Raw genomic sequence first — 19,181 nt, 5'->3', positions numbered from 1 at the left:
TTAGACTAGAGTGTTTATGAGTTGAAAACAAGAATATTGATGATTTGAGTTCATTACATGGCTTATTAATTATTACTTTGATAAAATACATGGAGAAACAGCAACAGGCGGAGTTATTTTATTTTTCTTGATAATCAATAATCACACCTCTAGGATACATGTAGATTAACTTATTAAAAACCTGACACTCAGAGCAGCCTATGCCTTTCAGTATTTTAATCAGGACACACAAAGAAAACTAAGTATATACAAAAATATAAACCTTTTTAGTCAAAATAAATAAAAATGTTTAGTGCAAAATAACTACTTAGTAAAAATGTGCAAGTAAAATAAAAACTATATAAAGTAGTGCGCACACCATACCTAGCTTTAGTTTGAGTAAAGCAGGTAGTTTCACACTGTTTTTTCTGTGGACACTTTTGAGTCTTTATTTACTGATATTATTTGGTTTGAAACATCATATAAATATGTTTGACGCACTAAAGGTAAATAATATTGGTTGGGTGTATGCATTCCTAAGTAATTAATCTGAGAACACAAGGTGCGATCCGTCTGTAGGGTTTTAAGGGTTAATGATGTAAAAACAGATATTTTTAGCATGGGTAACTTTATGCCCCTATCAGTAGCATTGCACACCTGTTGGGAGCATTGGCTAAAAGCTCTGCATTTGGGAATACTGGAGGAGAATGGAGACGGGCTATTCGATAAAAGTTTGTACTCTTTATTATGTTTTACTAGAACCCAAGTCCAAAAGTAAGCAAAATATTTGGTGAACATTTTGTACATTTTCTTTGTAAATACTCACTTTAAAACCCTGACCCATGTGAAGTTTGGGAAGCAGTCTTCTCCGGTTATCTGTGATCATCCCATCCACTCTCTTCATGTGTGGCAGGAGAAGTTCATCTAATGAGGAGAAACACATTAACACGTTAAAACAAGTCTTAGGCTACGTTCACATTTCCAGGCTGAAGTGACTCAAATCTGATTTTTTGCTTAATGTGGCTACGAATTATTTCAAATCAGATTTTAAGTTAGTTTCATATGTGGTCCTAAATCTAATACATATCTGATCCATGAACATGCGACATGAATGTGGACGGTCAAATCCGAATTCATGCGTCTTTTTGCTTTTACGCATTAGCATTAGCGCTACAAGCTTCTCTCTCGTACCCATCTCTTCTTGGTGCAGCTGTGCTGCAAAGAAAAACAGCAAAAGCAAACCGCCTGTCCTTTTTCCTACACCTCCTCAACCTGAGCCTGAACTTCAGAGCAGCTCTTTACTGTTTCTCCACTCCAGCAAAAGATGCTCCACCTATGAGCTGCTAACTCATCCATTTATAACCCTTTATAAAGCTACGAGTCTCTCCTCTCTCTAACATGAGGGTTTTTTTGTTGTTGGTAAAGAAGGAGACGTTTATACAGGTATTAATGTGCAGTATGTGAGGCAGTATTTCAGGAACAGATTCGTTCACATTACACACAGATACAGATCACTTACATTTACAGTGAATGTGAACCGTTAAAATAGACAAATCAGATCTGAGCAAAAAATCAGATTTGAGCAACATGGCTTGTAATGTGAATGTGAACGTAGCTTTATATCAGTGTCATATGACAATCAGTCACCCCTAGTAGTTATATGAGGGGCAATCCAGCATTTATGGAGCTTTAGCTTCAACCTCTGAGTGTAGAGCTACAGGATCTACAGGCCCAGCTGTAGCAACACCTGTGGGTAAATGTGCTGCAGGATCCATACAGAACATACTGTAGAACCTCCACCATACCCAACCCTCTCAATCTCATCTTATACCCAGGATAGAGGAACCAACAGGGAACTATAGAGTGTCCTTTCAGTTACAGAACAGTTTTCCCCAATAAATAAAAATAATTATTCTTATCCTTTTCACAGCCTCACCGTTCTCCTTCTCCAGTGCGATCATGACGTCTGCGTCCAGAGCTACACTGATCAGCAGCTCCACAAAACTCCTGAACGTCTCCTTCATCGTCCTGGTGTTCAGAAAGCGCGAAGCAAACGGGACAGGAGGCGTGAATTCTGACCAAATAAAAACACAGGAAAGAAACACACAGGTTAGTTATAGTGCTACCAGATAAAGAGTCACAGGAATACATATAATACTGGAATTTTTGCCCTTCAACTGAACTATAAGTCTACAGTTTTATAAGAAGCACGCTGATTGGCTCTGTTTGTTGAAGGGTAGGACTTAAACCTGAGTCCTTGAACGGACGCTTTTATTGGTGTTGCGAGAAATCCCATTTATACTGCAGTCAGTGGCATGTCTCCTCACTGATCATGTCTCTGACTGAAGCTTGAAGCTGGGCGGGGTGGGGTTGGGTTGTTGGGTGAAAATCAAGCACTCAAATTGGCTGAAAGCAGACGGCGGAATCAACTTTAGTGACAAGCTGGTGAAAACTTGACAGAAACTGGCGAAATGTGAAATTGCAGTGTCTCTCTGACATATCCTCTTGGATGAAGGAGAATCACCTTCAATTAAATCTCTCAAAGACTGAACTTCTGGTTATACCAGCAAAACCATCTTTTCAACACAACCTCTCTATAAGCATCGACTCTCTCTCTCTCTCACCGACAAAGGTTGCTAGGAACCTGGGTGTTCTGGTTGATGACCAGCTTCTCTTCACGCACCATGTGGCCTCAGTTGCTCGATCCTGCCGCTTTGCGCTCTATAACATCAGGAAAATTAGACCGTTTCTGACGCAACAGGCCACCCAACTCCTGGTGCAAGCGGTCGTCATCTCACGCCTCGACTACTGCAATGCCCTGCTAACTGGCCTCCCGGCCTGTGTAGTAAAACCACTCCAGATGATCCAGAACGCAGCAGCACGTCTGGTCTTCAACCAGCCAAAACGGGCACATGTCACCCCGCTGCTCATTGAGCTCCATTGGCTACCAGTTGATGCTCGCATCAAATTCAAAACTCTTACAATCACCTACAAGGTGATGACAGAACAGCTCCTTCCTACCTGCACTCACTCCAGAAGGCTTACGCTACCTCCCGGCCGCTGCGCTCCTCCAATGAACGTCGGCTCGCTTTGCCAAACAAACATTCACACAAAGCAAAGAACAATCCAGACTGTTCTCATACAGAGTTCCCCAATGGTGGAACAAACTACCTTCTACTACCAGATCAGGAGAATCTCTCACTATCTTTAATAAACTCCTGAAGACAGAGCTCTTCAAAGAGCACCTACTCTCCTAACACCTCTAACTAACTACCTTCTACTACCAGATCAAGAGCGTCCCTCACTATCTTTAATAAACTCCTGAAGACAGAGCTCTTCAAAGAGCACTTACTCTCCTAACACCTCTAACACACTAACTACTTCTAACCCCATTTCCTTCCTCCCCTCCTTCACTTCTCTATCCCTTTATTTCCCTTCGACCTCCTTTAAGCCCTATCTAAAAATGGGTTATCTTAATTCCTATTACTTTTGTACTTCACTATTGTAAGTCGCTTTGGACAAAAGCATCTGCCAAATGTAATGTAATGTAATGTAATGTAAATTAAATTATATGCATAGTTTAGAGCAGGAAATCGTACAAGCGTACTAGGAAATTAAAATGCGTATCGCTTATTAAAAACGAGTACATGCTGTCAGGTCTGCCATAGGCTTATAACTTCATAAACAACTATTTAGACTTGTTGTTTTTTTTACTGCAATCAAGCGTTTTCTACTCCTAGTTCCAACATTCCTGATTCAACTAATTATTTAATTAACAAGCTATTTAACTTTAATTAACCTTTAAAAATGAAGGTTAAAACAAGGGCTGAACAATTAATTGTTTTTTAATTGGAATCAAGATTTTTCATTTTTACAGGAGCTGCAATGTGAATTAGCAAATAGCCTGCAGGTGTGACGTCATCGCGTTTGTAGTCCGTGGAGTGCTGGATATTGTAGTCGTTGAGCTCATAGTCACTCCCATGCTCAGTGGAAATGAGTGGAGGCGCAGAATGAGCTGTGGCCGGCATAACAATGTTTTAATATTTATGTCTCATAATTTAGTTCTGTCCAATCATAAACTAAAGCTGTGATACTTGGATAAATGTGGTTTGAAGAGAAAGAAAATCAAGATCAATACATAAATGCATATTATGTATATATACACACACATATACACATACATTATACATACGTATATATTTGTTCCTTAAAATTGAAAAATAGAACTGACAACTGCATTTAATCAGAGAACCCTGGAAATATTTTATGTGGAAAGAAGTTATATATAAAATATATTTGATAAGATATGTTAACCACTTAAACAGGTTTAGGGTCTAATAGATTAAAAATAATCCCAATTTAAATCCCAACCACAATATTCTGTGGTTTCTATGATCCGGATCAGTTGATGAGTGTGTTTACTTGGAGCGTTTTCTCCCTCTGTTTGGTTTGGTTTCACACAGACATAAATGTAAACGAACCAAAATGCGCACCAATAAACCATGTGAGCAGGCTGTGTCCTCTGATTGGTCAGAGCTGTCAGAGTTGGGAGTAAATATAAATATACGAAAAAAAGTAAATATAGCAAAAAGATTCTGTGTTCCAGCGTGAATACCTGTGCTTTCACACTGAACGCTGAAACGCTGAGCTGGAGTCACGCGGCTGCGAGCAGTGAACGCAGCACAGACGGCGCGTGCAGCGACACTGTCTTTGTTCATATCTGTGGTAATTAGCATTATCTGGCTAATATATCAGTTTAAACTGTGCCTGATCAGCAGTTTAGCTAAAATAAATGGACTATATTTGATAGCTGGGTTGAATCGAGACCGGATTATGTTCTCACCAAAGTGAACTGCTCCAGATTTAGTTTGTTTGATCCGCACCTGAGTGCGATTACTGTTTTCACACCTGCTCAATCGAACCGCATTTAAGTTACAAACAGACCAGAGCTCGTTTTAACTGAACCAAACAGTGCTGGTGTGAAAACGCCCTAAAACGCAGAGAGCAAAAGGGGCTTCAGGACCAGGATTGAGAAACAGTAACTGCTGTAACTGAATAAATCTGTTGAGAATGACTTCATGGAAAAACGATTAGACTGTATTAAAGATCCAGCAGAACCTCTCACCATCATCCTCACTCCCAGCCCCCGGAGAGCAGGCCGGCAGGGGGGCGCTGAACTCCTCCTTCCACTTCTTCCTCTTCTTGGGTGGAGGTTCAGCTTTAGGTTTGGGCTGTTTGGGTCTGGGTTTGGACAGGCTCTGCTTTGTGCCGGGTTTGGGTGTGGAGGAGTCGGACACGGCCGGGGCAGCGGCGGCGCTGTGGGCCAGCAGAGCCTTCATCTGACATCCTCTAAACACAACCACAGCAAACAGAGGGAGATGAAGTGAGGAATTACACAGATTACACTGTTATAGTATATACAGCTATGGAAAAAAATTGAGAGACTATTCAGTTTCTGAATCAGTTTCTCTGATTTTGCTATTTATAGGTTTATGTTTGAGTAAAATGAACATTTTTGTTTTATTCTATAAACTACAGACAACATTTCTCCCAAATTACAAATAAAAATATTGTCATTTAAAGCATTTATTTACAGAAAATGAGAAATGGCAGAGCTTTCAGACCTCAAATAATGCAAAGAAAACAAGTTCATATTCATAAAGTTTTAAGAGTTCAGAAATCAATATTTGGTGGAATAAACCTGGTTTTTAATCACAGCCTTCATGCATCTTGGCATCATGTTCTCCTCCACCAGTCTTACACACTGCTTTTGGATAACTTTATGCTGCTTTACACCTGGTGCAGAAATTCAAGCAGTTCAGTTTGGTGGTTTGATGGCTTGTGATCATCCATCTTCCTCTTGATTATATTCCAGAGGTTTTCAATTTGGTAAAAGCAACTGTATTACACTGATAAAACTGTGGGTATCTTATTCATATATATGAGATTAGTACCCAAGTAATACATTCTTACATTTTATTTCCACAGATCTGTTTAATGCTCACACTGACATATCAGTTAGGATCAAATCTATCTAAGCTTGTGTTTTTTTTTTCTGTACACGTCTTTGATTTGATCTGTTTTGTACTATTTTAAAGCAAAGCAGCACCAAGAGGATGTGTGTGCCCACAAAGAAGCAAAAAAATAAATAAATAAATAAATCACTAGTAACACACACTCTCAGTATTAGGGGTTTCACAATAAATTATCATTTAATACATGGACATATCATTAATCAATACATTTAGCTGATCTCAATTTTGGCCATTTTTAGCAAGGTAAGCCATTTAACATAAAAGCTGGAACATATGTTTTATTTCTTTAAGATACTTCAAAAAATACAATGTGTGTGGACACTAGGGGTGGGCAATATTATATCGTATACAATATATCGTGACAATCCATATCGTGATAATAGGGCTGTTCTGTCTTAAAAGTAGTCTATTATTTACTGTGAAGCTTTAGGTGTATTTATTGTTTAATTGTTTTAGTTTGCAGTTTATATGCATGCACTAAATATTCTGCAATATATTTTTTGCTGCGTTATATTATTTAATGCTATATTATTTATTTTGCCACATTATGATTATTCTGTTATACTATTATACTATATTCCTGAAATGAATGAATTATTTTAGTTTTCCTATATCGCCAAGTATATCGTTATCGCCAAAATACCCTGAAATATCGTGATATTATTTTAGAGCAATATCGTCGACCTCTAGTGGACACATCTTCTCATTCAATATTTTCTATTTCTATTTATTTATTTTCTACATTGTAGATTAATATTAAAGACATAAAAAAACTATTAAGGGACACATATAGAATTATGTAGTAAACAGTATAATAGTGTTATTCCTCCACATTAATCTCCTGATCTAAACCTGTTGATCTGAGATGGTGATTTGAGGTGATTTAATTGGGATGAGCTGAAGCTTCACAGCATGAAGAAAAAGCAGCAGCTATTGTTCAGCACCTCCAGGAACTCCTTATTTCAAGACGCTGAGAAAATGCACTGAACGCACTATTGACTGGTACTGTATATTTTGGAGATAAATACAAGATATTCAAACAGTAGCGTTCTATTTTTGACTCAAATAATCTCTGTAAATAAATGTACGCAAATATCAGGGTACTCTTTATTATTTAATACAGTGTACACTGTGTAATGTTGAGTGTTGTTTAAGTGTGTGATTGTGCTCGTCCGGGTGAGAGAAGGCTGATGAGTGGGCTCGGCTGGATCTGGGAGATTTCAGACTGACTGAGAAAGGAATGTGCTGCCATGGCGACATTGTTGTTGGAGTGTGGGAGTGTGTGTGCGTGCGCGAGTGTGTGTGGGATTCAAGGCATGCCGCATGACTTCGCTGAAAACCCAACAATTCATCTGAACTGCTGAGATTTTCATTCTGCTTCTGAAGCAGCTTTAGACACCTGAAAGTTCAGACAAGAGTCTGAATCAAAGTTCACATTTGTGTCACACTGTATTCTGTATTATATTTAGTCCGGCTAGTTTTAGTTTGGTTTCATACTGGAGTTTAGTGACTGAGCTCATTAAACAACTGTACTACATCCTGTCACCAACACCTATGTGGGCGGAGTCTCCCTACACTCGACACTGATCGGTTTGTAAAACGTTGACAATTTATTAAGCTGCTTTTCCAGGTGTTGTGCTGAATTCTGCCTCCCTGCAAAGACTCTGTCCTTTAAGTGCAGCTTTGTTCTGCAGCAGAATGAGTGTAAAAGATTCCCCTCAGATTCCTTTTATTATACGGGTAAAATAAATACGGGTTAATCTACAGTTACAGTAGACACTGAATCACCGTACCCATACTGCTGCCTAACCAAAGGCTTAAAAAGTATCTCCATTCATTACTCTGTAGGTAGAAGTATATTGTAGATACTTTTATTGTAGATACTAGTTTAATAAAATACTTCTGTAGAAGTTGAAGAAGAGTCAACTCAAGCTTTTTACTCTTTAAGTAAAAGTGTAAAAGTACTGGATTCAAAACTACTTAAAGTATAAAAGTAAAAGTAATTTAAGGAGAAAAAATAAAGCCATTAAGAACAAAAGCTTAGGCCACGCCCACAGAGTCCTATAGTGCACTAACCCCCCCTTCCTTAAAACACATTGTTCTAAAAGCCATAATGACTATAATGTTAAAATATTAATGGTACAAGTGCAGGTGTGATGGATCACAGTATAAACCAATAGGGAGTCGGAATGGTATATGTTTATACTTCTCTACATCCAATCACAATCAGATTCACTCTATCTGGATGGAGAGATTTATCTGGATAGGGGTTTTACTGAACGATGAGAGGCCTGAATGAAAACCAGCTGAAATTAAATAGGAGTAACGAGGCTGTTTTTATTAAAATGTAAGAAGCAGAAAGTTTAGATCAGGGGTGTCCAAACTACGGCCCGCGGGCCATTTGCGGCAATAGAATGAAAGTTGGCCCGCTGTTAAGCAGGTTTTTATAATGTGAGTTTCAAAGTTTGAACGCTAGGTGTCAGAAACGGGCCAAAGAGTCTAAAAGCAGACAGGGTGCGTATTTCTACCGCAGAAAAACGGGCCAAAGAGTCTAAAAACGGAGAGGGGGCGCATTTCTAGCGCAGAAAATCGGGCCAAAGAGTCTAAAAGTGGAGAGGGTGCGCATTTCTAGCGCAGAAAACGGGCCAAAGAGTCTAAAAGTGGAGAGGGTGCGCATTTCTAGCGCAGAAAAACGGGCCAAAGAGTCTAAAAGCGGAGAGGGTGCATATTTCTACCGCAGAAAAACGGGCCAAAGAGTCTAAAAGCGGAGAGGGTGCGTATTTCTAGCGCAGAAAAACGGGCCAAAGAGTCTAAAAGCGGAGAGAGTGCATATTTCTAGCGCAGAAAACGGGCCAAAGAGTCTAAAAGTGGAGAGGGTGTGCATTTCTAGCGCAGAAAAACAGGTCAAATAGTCTAAAAGTTGCCGTAATTAAGGAGTTTTAATATTAAGAGACATCATGAAATTAAACATCAATTTGAAAAATCTTAGTTTACACAACACTGTCAAAGATAAAGATAGTAAGTCAATAAAATTGTGTGTAAATGAAATAATCAGGAAAAAAGTATTATTTAAAGTGGTATATTTCATTATTTGTTTTATTATAGAGTCTGTGGCCCGTGACTTCAAATATATTTCTCCTTCTGGCCCCCAACAAAAGAAAATGTTTGGACACCCCTGGTTCAGATAATTGTGTGAAAATGTAAAATAATTACTCCAGTAAAGTATAGATAACCTACATTTCTCCTGAAGTAAGATAATTAAGTATTTGCACCTCATTACTTCACACCTCTGCCAATGGGGCTCAGATTTCGGCACAATACCTCCTCTTTTTGTTCTCTATGGTTTAATAGGTAACGATAACCTAATAGCCTCATACAAAAAAGATAGGTGTGAAACAGAAATCCTCAGATAAAAAGTGAAAAGAACTGAAGCAGAAAGGTATCTGTACCTCATGGAATGCATGGGCTTGCACCTGGGTTTCCTGCTGCAGACCCGCACATACTCCCGCTTGTTCACAGTGTCGAGAAACTTCACGTATACTCTCCGGTACATGGCCTTCGCATCTCCAAAATAACCCAGATACTGCAGAAACAATACAAGATTTTAACGATAACACTCAAAAAACTAAATCAGAGTAACACTAGTGTGCTATATTTATACAATAAATGTGAAGAAAAGGCCTAAACATGTATGTAAATTATTTAATCTTGTGCAAAATGGATGTGAAATAATGTTTTTCTGCATAAATGCGACCTAAAACTTTATCAGATTTTCTAAACATAGGGGAAAAAATATGACACTTGACACCTGATCCACACTAGATCTGTAACTAATGATTATTTTGGTAGTCGACTAATCTGATGATCATATTCTCGATTAGTCAACGATTGTTTCTGCCATGTCCTCCATCTCTAAAAACAACAGAAAAACAACTAAACATGAGATTTAAAAGGCATTTAAATGTCCACATGTTGTTTAAACGTGGAGAGTACTATGGTAATGCAGTACTGTTACAAATTTACGATTAGTCAATAATGAAATTTATAGTCGACAAATTTAAAAAATCAACATTGTCGAATATATCGACTAATCGTTGCAGTCCTAATCCACACACAATAATTCAGTATGTAAAATTCTGGTTAATTCTAGGGCTGGACCCGAATATTCGGGTATTCGGATATTCGTTCGTTGAGTAGGTATTCGGTTTTTAATTTTGGTATTCGGATATTCGTTTTTTTTCTCCTTTCCAGAGTTCCACCTCACTCTAACCACTTCTGTTCTCGCGGGTCCCGTCAGAATATCTTGCGCGCGGGACAGAACTGAACTGTTATTGGCTGGAGCGGGAGTTTAATCCAGACGATGCGGGAGCAAATTAATAAATAATTAAGAAAACTGTAATAATTGTAAAAAAAAAAAAAAACCTAAAGAAAACTCTCAACGCGCAGGATGGACCGACACACACACGCACACACCGATGGTGTTTGGACTGGGGTAAGGAACGGGACCACACTATTCAGCGCTGCTGTTTTAATAAATATATAAGTAAATTTGAAGCATTAAATGTAGTTTATTTAATTTATATTGGGAACGTGGGGCGGGAGCGGCAGAAATGTGTATGTGGCGGGCGGGCGCGGGATTAAAAGAAGCAATTTTTTTGCGGAGCGGTAACGAGACAGAAACGCGGGAGCGTGGAAGAGTGGGTTTAAAAATCAGTCTCGCGCAGACCTCTATTATACATGATAAAAAAAAATGCAGGCTCTTCGAAACTGATTTATATAATAAAACGTAAGGGGTAATGTGGCAACAGTAGGGGCTAAATCGGTTACAAAAGCCTGGCCTACAAAAATGATGTCTGAACGAATTTCCTCTTATCTAATATAATTTAAAATGGTTTAAAAATATAAAATAATTTCTAAGCAAACGAAATATTTAATATTGAGCTTATAGCCCAAGTGCAAAAATACAAAATCAGTAATAAGACTATGCCCTGCACAATCCTTAAACCGAAATAGACCAAGTACAGTTTACAATGACTGTCCTCTAATATAATTAACAATGTTTAAGAATATAAAATACTTCCTGAACAAACGTTTTTTTTGTTAGTTTTTTTTAAGCAAATAGCCTAAGTGTGAAAACACAAACAGCAATTTACTGGGCTGGCTTGCGCAGCGGAGAAAGCGTGCAGCAGCAGCCGCGGTGTGGGGCAGCAGAAATTCCGGGATGAAAACACAAAGAAATCTGGGCTAAAAACACAGAAAAAATATGGGGTGAAAACACAAAAATCCGGGATAAAAACACCAAAAATCCGGGGTGAATATGTCTCGTCGGTCAGAGCAAATTGAACATTTTTCAGTGGATTAAAGGGGCCGTGATTTGCTTTTTTTATTATTTTTTTTTTTTAACCTCTTTTTTTAAAAACGAATATTCGAATATTCGCTTCGAATCAGTGCCGAATATCCGGAGCTCAAAAAACACTATTCGGGCCAGCCCTAGTTAATTCCAAACAGATGGCTACTTTTTTAAAGTTTTCAAATGGCACCATTAAATCCATGAAGAACACGGTCTGACTTGCTGGTTTTATACGATTTTAAATTCTGGTCTATATACAATTAAATACACAATTTTCATACATTTGCCATCCCGTTAATTCAAGTTCTTATAGTATTATTACTTGAAACATAATAAATACTATTATGTTTAAGTGTTCTTCAAGACTTCAGTGAAGTCATTTGATTTTCTTAATTTACAGGATGTTAATTTCGGGTCTGTTTAATACCAAATAAGCAATTTTTATAAATTTGTCATCTCATTACTCCACACTCCTACAGTACTATAATTTTAAATTAAACATGATTACTACTACAGAAATAAAAAATGTATTTTCATTATGTTCTACTGCTCTACAGATAGGTAGTTGTTGTGTTTCTGGTGTATATGTGTAGATTAGAGCTGGTTAAATGATTATGTTTATTGAGCTGAAAAACTCAACAGCAGGAGAAGCGAGTGCAGCTTTCTCCCCCAGCTCTGCTGTGCACGCGGCTACCGTAATACACAGATTAAACGCGCACTCCAAATTTAACACAGATCTATCTTTTGACTTGAGCAAATATGGTATTTTTGCTTATATTCAATAACATGCTTTGTATATTTTTATTCTAAATATGTCTTTTTATGATTATTATGATGATTTTTAGCGAGCATGATTATATACAGTGGTGCCTGAACATTTCTGAAGGCTGTAGAATGTTCTATATTTCTGCACAAATTTGATTTATAATTTTCAATAGAAAATGATCACTATCATTAACATATTACCATATGTCAAGCTTTAACCTGTCTCGCGGGGGGGGAAATAGTTTAGTGTGGACTTTTTAAGCGGGATCTGGCAACACAGCAGTACTGTTTGTGGTGTATGCAAACGTAGTATCAGCGCCCCCGGGGGGGAGGGGGTGGAGGAGATACATTCTGTCATTACTAGCCCACCGCGCTCCGCAAAACCAGCAAGCTGATTGGCTGTTTCTCCTGAGAGAAAATGTATATGGGGCTTTCATTTGGCGCCCCCTGCAGTGCAGCGTCGCATAGGCTGCATACCCCCTTTTTAAGTTGTATATCTGGCTGCATTTTGGCTCCAGTGGAAACAATAAACATTAACAGAGTGACCAACAAGACACAAACCATATATAAATACTGTAAGTAAATCAAACACGTGACTGTTTCATAGACAGCTGTACTAATCCCTTAGCTCTGTACTGTATTAAAAAAAATTCTGTTTGCAATTCAAGTATAGTCTTAATATGACTGGTTGTGGTTTGCAGTTATTGTTTGCACTATATAAGACCTAGAAAAGTTTTATTTTTATATATCTTATTCTTATTTCTATTTCTTATAAAATCAATGTGTGAGAGAAACCAGTCTGTTAAGTTTGCGTTATAAGATTTTGTCAAACAAAACTCTAGTTTTCAAGCCATTTTTTATTTTTAAGGTTTTCTTTAAAATTTTATTTTTAAATCTTGTCTCGTCTCGTGAACCCAATATCGTGTCTCGTCTTGTCTCGTGATATTAGTGTCTCGTCACACCCCTAGTGAAATTAGGTAATATTCTTGGCTCATTTGTCTGTTTTAGTTTTTGTACTTTCAGGACTTGTAGGACAAGATACTGCAGAGCAGATGCACAATTTCACAAGTCTTTGGTCAACTGTACCTAAAATTAATACTAGTCACTATATTTCTACAATATCTGTGAAGCAAAGGGCACTCTGACATCTGAACACGGTGGATTAAGAACAGGTTCTAGATTCACTCACACTGTTGGTGGCTGAAAACACTCGTTTTCCATCCCTCAGCTCCGGTATGAATTTCTGCAGCAGGGCCTTTTGCACCTTCCAGATGGCTGGTGGCTCGACTCCTGCTTTCAGTGTGATCTAGATCCAAGAAAAAATACACACAATAAAAAAAATAATAATTAAAAATGCTTTAAAAGGGATTCCTTGCTCAAACATTAATCATCTGTCATGTGTTACACACCCACGCTTAATAATAAAGAAATAGTTGCACCCAGAAGGAAGTGCTTGATTGCAATGCCATTCACAAATTCAGATTTGTAGAGGTTCCTAATGTTCCTCCTGTATCTCCAATATTCTCACACAGTTCCTGTAGATTGTGCGGTAGGGGTGGTAATGTACTAGCCGGGGTTAGCTGCAGGCTACAGGCTTATAATACTCGCCTCTGAATGGCGAAAGAGCTAGCACTTAACACGGTCAATGCTAATGCTGCTTCAGTAGTGCAAGCCGTGGTTAGCAGAAAGCTACAGGTCAGTAATACGTACGGCAAAAGAGCTAGCGCTTAGCGGAGTTAGTGGGTAATGCTAATGCTGCTCCAGCAGTGCTAGCTGGGGTTAGCAGCAAGCTGCAGTCCGATAATACTTACATCTGTACAGCAAAGGAGCTAGCGCTTAGCACAGTTAGTGGCTAATGCTAATGCTGCTCCAGCAGTACTAGCCGGGATTAGCAGCAGGCTACATTTCGATAATGCTCGCCTCTGAACAATGAATAAGCTAGTGCTTAGCGCGGATAGTGGTTAATGATAATGTTGCTCGAGCAGTGCTAGCTGGGGTTAGCAGCAGGCTACAAGTTGATAATACTCGCCTCTGAACGGCAAAAGAGCTAGTGCTTAGCGCAGTTAGTGGCTAATGCTAATGTTGCTCCAGCAGTGCTAGATGGGGTTAGGAACAGGCTCCTTAATACCTGACTGGTACACTTTTATACATAAGCAGCACCAGAATATAAGACGCACTGATAATTTTTGATACAATTAAAGGATTTTAAGTGCGTCTTATAGTATGGAAATTACAATTATTTGACAGTTATTAAAACAGTAAATATTCATACCTTGAGGCTTTCTATTTCCTCATTTTTCACCACGAACTCGTCCCGTTCTCGATACATTCCCTCTCCTTCACTGTCGGACAGCTCATCATCCGTCAGGCCTTCTATAGCTACAGAGCTCAGCAGTACAGCCAGTTTATCTGGAGGCACGTTCTTCACCAGTTCCTCAGCGGACACTTCCTTCAGAACCGGCTTCTGCTGATCTTCTGGTTTTAAATCCGTAGGCTGTGAGTTTAACGGCTGCTCCTGCTTTGTAGCTTCAGCTCCTGAACTTGTGTTGTCTAAAGAAGAGACACCATAATATGCATTATTGCTGAGATTGTATGTAAATGTGGATAATTTCTGATTTGACCTGAAGCAAAAGGAAAGATCTCAGAAATCCAGATGTTAATGATGCTGAAAAGTCTGTGAATTTTCAATATTTCTGCAATAACTGACCTAAAATTGTATCAGACCACGAAGCAGACAGCGAGAACCAAGTTAAACAAAAAAGCAAAAATATTAGACTAATCATTTAACGGTGTGATTAGAGTCAGGTGCTTTTCATCTATGGGACGCCACTTTTATCTCATTTGTTTGATTTGGTTCTACTTTTAGGACTTGTGTGAAAATCTAATTTCTGTAGGACTTTAAAGCACAGCTGTACATTAAAGGTCTTCTTCCGCTAAAATCCACTTTTTTTTGTTCTTTGTGAAATACAGTAGGTCTCTGAGTTGTATATCGTGCTCCACATGAAACTGTTTCGCAGCCTCCAGAAGTACGAGTTGATCAGAGAGATGTTAAGGTGTCGACGTCAACCAGTGAGTTCATGGCCATGCCCACCTCGACTCAGGACCGCCCACAGGCGGAGCTTACAGCTTCTGTTTACAGAGCTAGTTGTAAGTTGTGTAAGTAACTGTGTAAGTAACTGTAGGTTTAAACCGGATCTCCGGTTGATTCTGTGTTTTACTGAGACCTTAAATAAACACTAGGAAAGCAGGGTTTGACAAGGTAGCACTACTTGACAGAACACCGGTCAAAGCGGGCGCCGTTCACGTCGGATTTTATGACATAGAGCGGACTCTGGGACTTTGATGTGGCTCGAGTCTGATGTTAAGTAAAGTTTAAGGGTTAACTTTATCTAGTACTCAATGCTATAACTTTATAACTAATAGATGCACGACTATTTCAGAATCTTACTGAAATCAGTACATAAATACTCTATTTTATTTATTTAAACAGAATAACAAGAAGATTTACATACCTGTCTTCTGTTTTTTGTCTGAGATTTCATCTAACGAGGACAGAGCAGAGCTGATGCTCTTCTGAAGGTCTTGGTTTTTACCAACCGATTCGTCTTCATCTGAGGAGAAAGAAGGCAGCGTTTCCAGATTCTTCTGAAGGTCCTCCTCCAGTCTTTTAGTAGAACTTCCCGTGTGAATGTCCGGTGATACCAACTGTGTGGGCTGGGGCAGGAGTTTAGGGGGCACACACAACGGATTATTAGAGAGTCTCTTGGAGACCGAAGGCTTTCTGATGCGATTCGGTGATCGAATGGGTGGAGAGGAGAAGTGCTGCTTGGGTCCGGATTTGAGAAAGTCCAAAAATGACCCAATGAACCCAGTTTTGACTTCTGGCTGCTTTTCTTCTACTTCTCGTATTTTCTGACGCATTCTTTCCTGCTGCTGGTAGCTGTCGTATCCCTCGGACGTGGAGGAAGAGCCCGTCTCACTTCCTCGAGAGTTCTGTCGCTTTGCTTGATTGGTTCTTTTCTGAGCTTTTGGCTGACCTATTTCGTCTTCAACGGTTTGCTTAGAAGAACCCTTGGATTTGACCTTCTTCTTAGGAAGACCATCAGAAGAGCACTCCATTAGACCGTCCTCCATTTTGATGGTCTTTAATTCCTTGAGTTGATTTTGCTTTTCTGACAGATTGTCCGTTTTCAAAAGTCCAGACGGGTTGTACTCCTGGCCAGCCAGGTGGAAATCAGAGTGGTTGTGGGAGGTTGTGTTGGCACTCTCTGCACTGGAACTCAGGGAAGAATCCTCATTATTCTCTTGACAGTTCGAGACCTTCTCGGATATCTCATGCTTAGAGCTGTCTTGATGAAGGTGGGCGTTTGCCAGAGCAAACGCTTGGTGTCCGTCAACGGTTTTGTGAAGGTTTGGTGCTAGTTGAGCACCATTTAGGGTAACGGTCATAGTCGGAGCACTGGCGATGATCATATTCTGCGGTAAGAAATTGTTAGCGCCATGTCTGTTATCAGGCAACTGAAAATGGCACTTAGAGTCTGCAGGATTTGATATGCTTTGTAAGTCGCCTTCTGAAGCTGTGGACTTGAAGTCCTGTGGTGTGACGCCACATGCAGCAGCTGTGGCCGCCAGGATATCGTCCACATTGGACAGAATGTTCCTCTCATCTGCCATTAGCATCGATTCAGGAAAGCAGATGGAGTTTAAGGTAAAGTGCTGTTTGACATCATGCGGATTTGACGAGCCGCTGAAATTGTCTTTAGGAACCAGATGCTGCTTGACCGACTCCACAGACTCGGACTCCGCAGATTTCGTTTGGTGGTTCTGCTGCTGATTACCGCGTGCCGTGCCACTGTTTGAACAATTCACGAGTTCGCTATTCATCTGCAGATACTGTACAGGCATCTGCACTTGCATCTGCTTGGACTGACCGTGTGCCGTGTGGAGTAGCGGCTGCTGGAGCAGGATCATTTGCGTAGGCTCCAGCAAGACTTGAGCACTAGGAATCCGAACAAACTGGGTCTGGTCTTGGGATACTGTTCTGTGATCTGGTGGTTGGATTTGGTTGCTCTGGGTCTGATGGTTCTCCTGCTGAACGGTGGGAGCTTTGAGAAGTAGAGTGTGTTGCTTCAGCTGGTCTGTACTCAAGGCCACGTGGGAGGACTGCATTAATGCGGCGCTACTTTTCGGGACAGAGGTGATATGAGTATAGGCACTACTTCCCACCAACTGGGCATGTCCTCCAGAAGCGCTCAATCTCTCGTCTTTACTGGACGACATTTGAGACACTTGCGACATTTGCGTCATTTGTGTGATGCCTACCATCTGATCCTCGGATCGAGAGTTACTTCTGATCACGCTCTGCATGTTGTGCCTATCCTCTGTTTTTGAAACTACATAGACGACATTGTTGTTTACGCCAATGTCACTGTTCGTGGCAGCCTGTGTGGAGGTCCCCAAAGTTGCCTGCTGTAACGCATGAACATCTTCAATTGGAAGCTCCCCACAGCTAACCTCGTCTTGTTTTCTTTTGCCGTAGGCTTGTTTGGGTTCCAACGAAGATTGGCTATTCGGTAAAGTTTGCGTATAAGTGGCATTGGAGGAACTTGGCGAATGCACAGACAGAATATATTTCGGGGACTGCTGCAATAGTAGTCCATCAGTTTTGCCGCCACCTGCCGATGAATGCATCTGAATGTAGTCCTGGGTTGAGTTGGTCGTCGGTAAACTAAGAACCCGGGAAGAAGAAAAGTGAGGACTAGAGTTTAGAGACTGACCTGATGTGTAACTCTGGGAGGCACTAGCAGTCGCTGGCCCCTGGGCATAGTAACTGGCAGTTGGCAGATCCTGAGAATGACTGGAAGAATAACTCTGAGAGGGGTTGCTCATGCAAAGTCCTTGGACCTGTGCCTCGTACTCTTCCCTGCTCGCTGCAGAAGATAAGACTTGCTGTTGACTGGAAGAATAAATAAGAGACTGGCTGATGGGCGTCTCGTTTTCTGGCTGACTGACAAACGATGGCAAAGGCTTGTATATAGAAGGCAGTTTCTCGGGCTGACTAGGAGAAAAGACTTGTGTTTGGCTGAGATTGCTCAACAGACTCTGAGACGTGATGTAGGTTTGTGAAGGGCTGATGGACATCAGGCTAGGAAGCTGTGCAGATGTGTAAGACTGCGACTGGCTTGCGATAACCGAGCCTTGTTTCTGGGCAGAGGAAGCTTCCTGAGCGTGCGGCGCTGTGCCCTCATCGGGATGCTCTGTTATTTTGGAAGAACCGTCTTTGGCTTTCGCTCCAGACGTGGAGGAAAACCCTGGAGAGGGGACAGTGGAGGAGGCTGGCTCTTGCTGAGCATTTCCATTAACAACCTGGTTTGGATCTCCAGCGGGACTGCTGGGCACAGGTGTGTGTCTCGAGGGTTCCTGCTGGTAGGAGACGTCGTCGTCCTCAGGCAGGTAGCCCTGCAAAGAGTGCTGCACGCTGCCAGGCAAAGGATCCTGGGCAGGCTGGGTGCTGGAAGGCCTCTGGTGGTGCTTGATGACACTACATTCACGCTGAAGTGCTCGTTCGATGGAGCCAGAGAAAACCGGGGCTCCGTAAGGCTGTGAAGAAGCCTGCTGAGAGTTGCCCAAGGCAGAGGGCAGCAGGCTAAATTGAGGTTGCAGAAGGTGGGGTGCAGACTCCTGGGCTGAACGATATGTGGACGACTGGGGCGGAAGGCCAGCGGCCAACGAAGCACCGCCCAAGCGGTCAAAGGCAAGAGCTGTTGGAACAGTACTCTGAGGGGATTTGATCTGAAGTAAAGGGTCAGTAGGTGACAGCAAGCCATTGGAAGGGCTAAACGTGCCGTCCTGAACAGTTAGCGCCGAGGTTGTGGTAAAGTTCCTGGTGGTGAAGACGCTGGGGTGCTGGAAGGATGAAAGAGCTGAAGGCGTGGGGAAGGTCCCAGAAGAAGGAAGGGCTCCGGTGAGAAAGAGTTCGGTTGAGGAATTTGTACCTGTGCAAGAAAACGAAACAGAAAAAAGTAAATGTAACAAGCTGATGATACTTTACA

General features: G+C 40.8%; 1 protein-coding gene across 1 annotated transcript in view; it reads right to left on the bottom strand.

Annotated features, from left to right (window-relative positions):
* The window catches only part of qser1 (glutamine and serine rich 1), a 36,039-nt gene that overhangs the window by 10,118 nt on the left and 6,740 nt on the right, over window positions 1-19,181 (bottom strand). The window contains exons 4-10 of the mRNA XM_022666017.2: window positions 15,642-19,124; window positions 14,402-14,679; window positions 13,319-13,435; window positions 9,464-9,597; window positions 5,105-5,328; window positions 1,916-2,053; window positions 806-903 (exon numbers count right to left, since the gene is read on the bottom strand). Coding sequence (XP_022521738.2) covers window positions 806-903; window positions 1,916-2,053; window positions 5,105-5,328; window positions 9,464-9,597; window positions 13,319-13,435; window positions 14,402-14,679; window positions 15,642-19,124 — 4,472 coding nt within the window. The remainder of the gene's footprint in view (window positions 1-805; window positions 904-1,915; window positions 2,054-5,104; window positions 5,329-9,463; window positions 9,598-13,318; window positions 13,436-14,401; window positions 14,680-15,641; window positions 19,125-19,181) is intronic.

Source organism: Astyanax mexicanus, chromosome 9 (genome assembly GCF_023375975.1).
Source record: "Astyanax mexicanus isolate ESR-SI-001 chromosome 9, AstMex3_surface, whole genome shotgun sequence".
NCBI classification, from domain to species: domain Eukaryota; kingdom Metazoa; phylum Chordata; class Actinopteri; order Characiformes; family Acestrorhamphidae; genus Astyanax; species Astyanax mexicanus.
The sequence above is the reverse complement of the archived record's forward strand: the minus strand, read 5'-3'. Positions and strand labels throughout refer to the sequence as shown.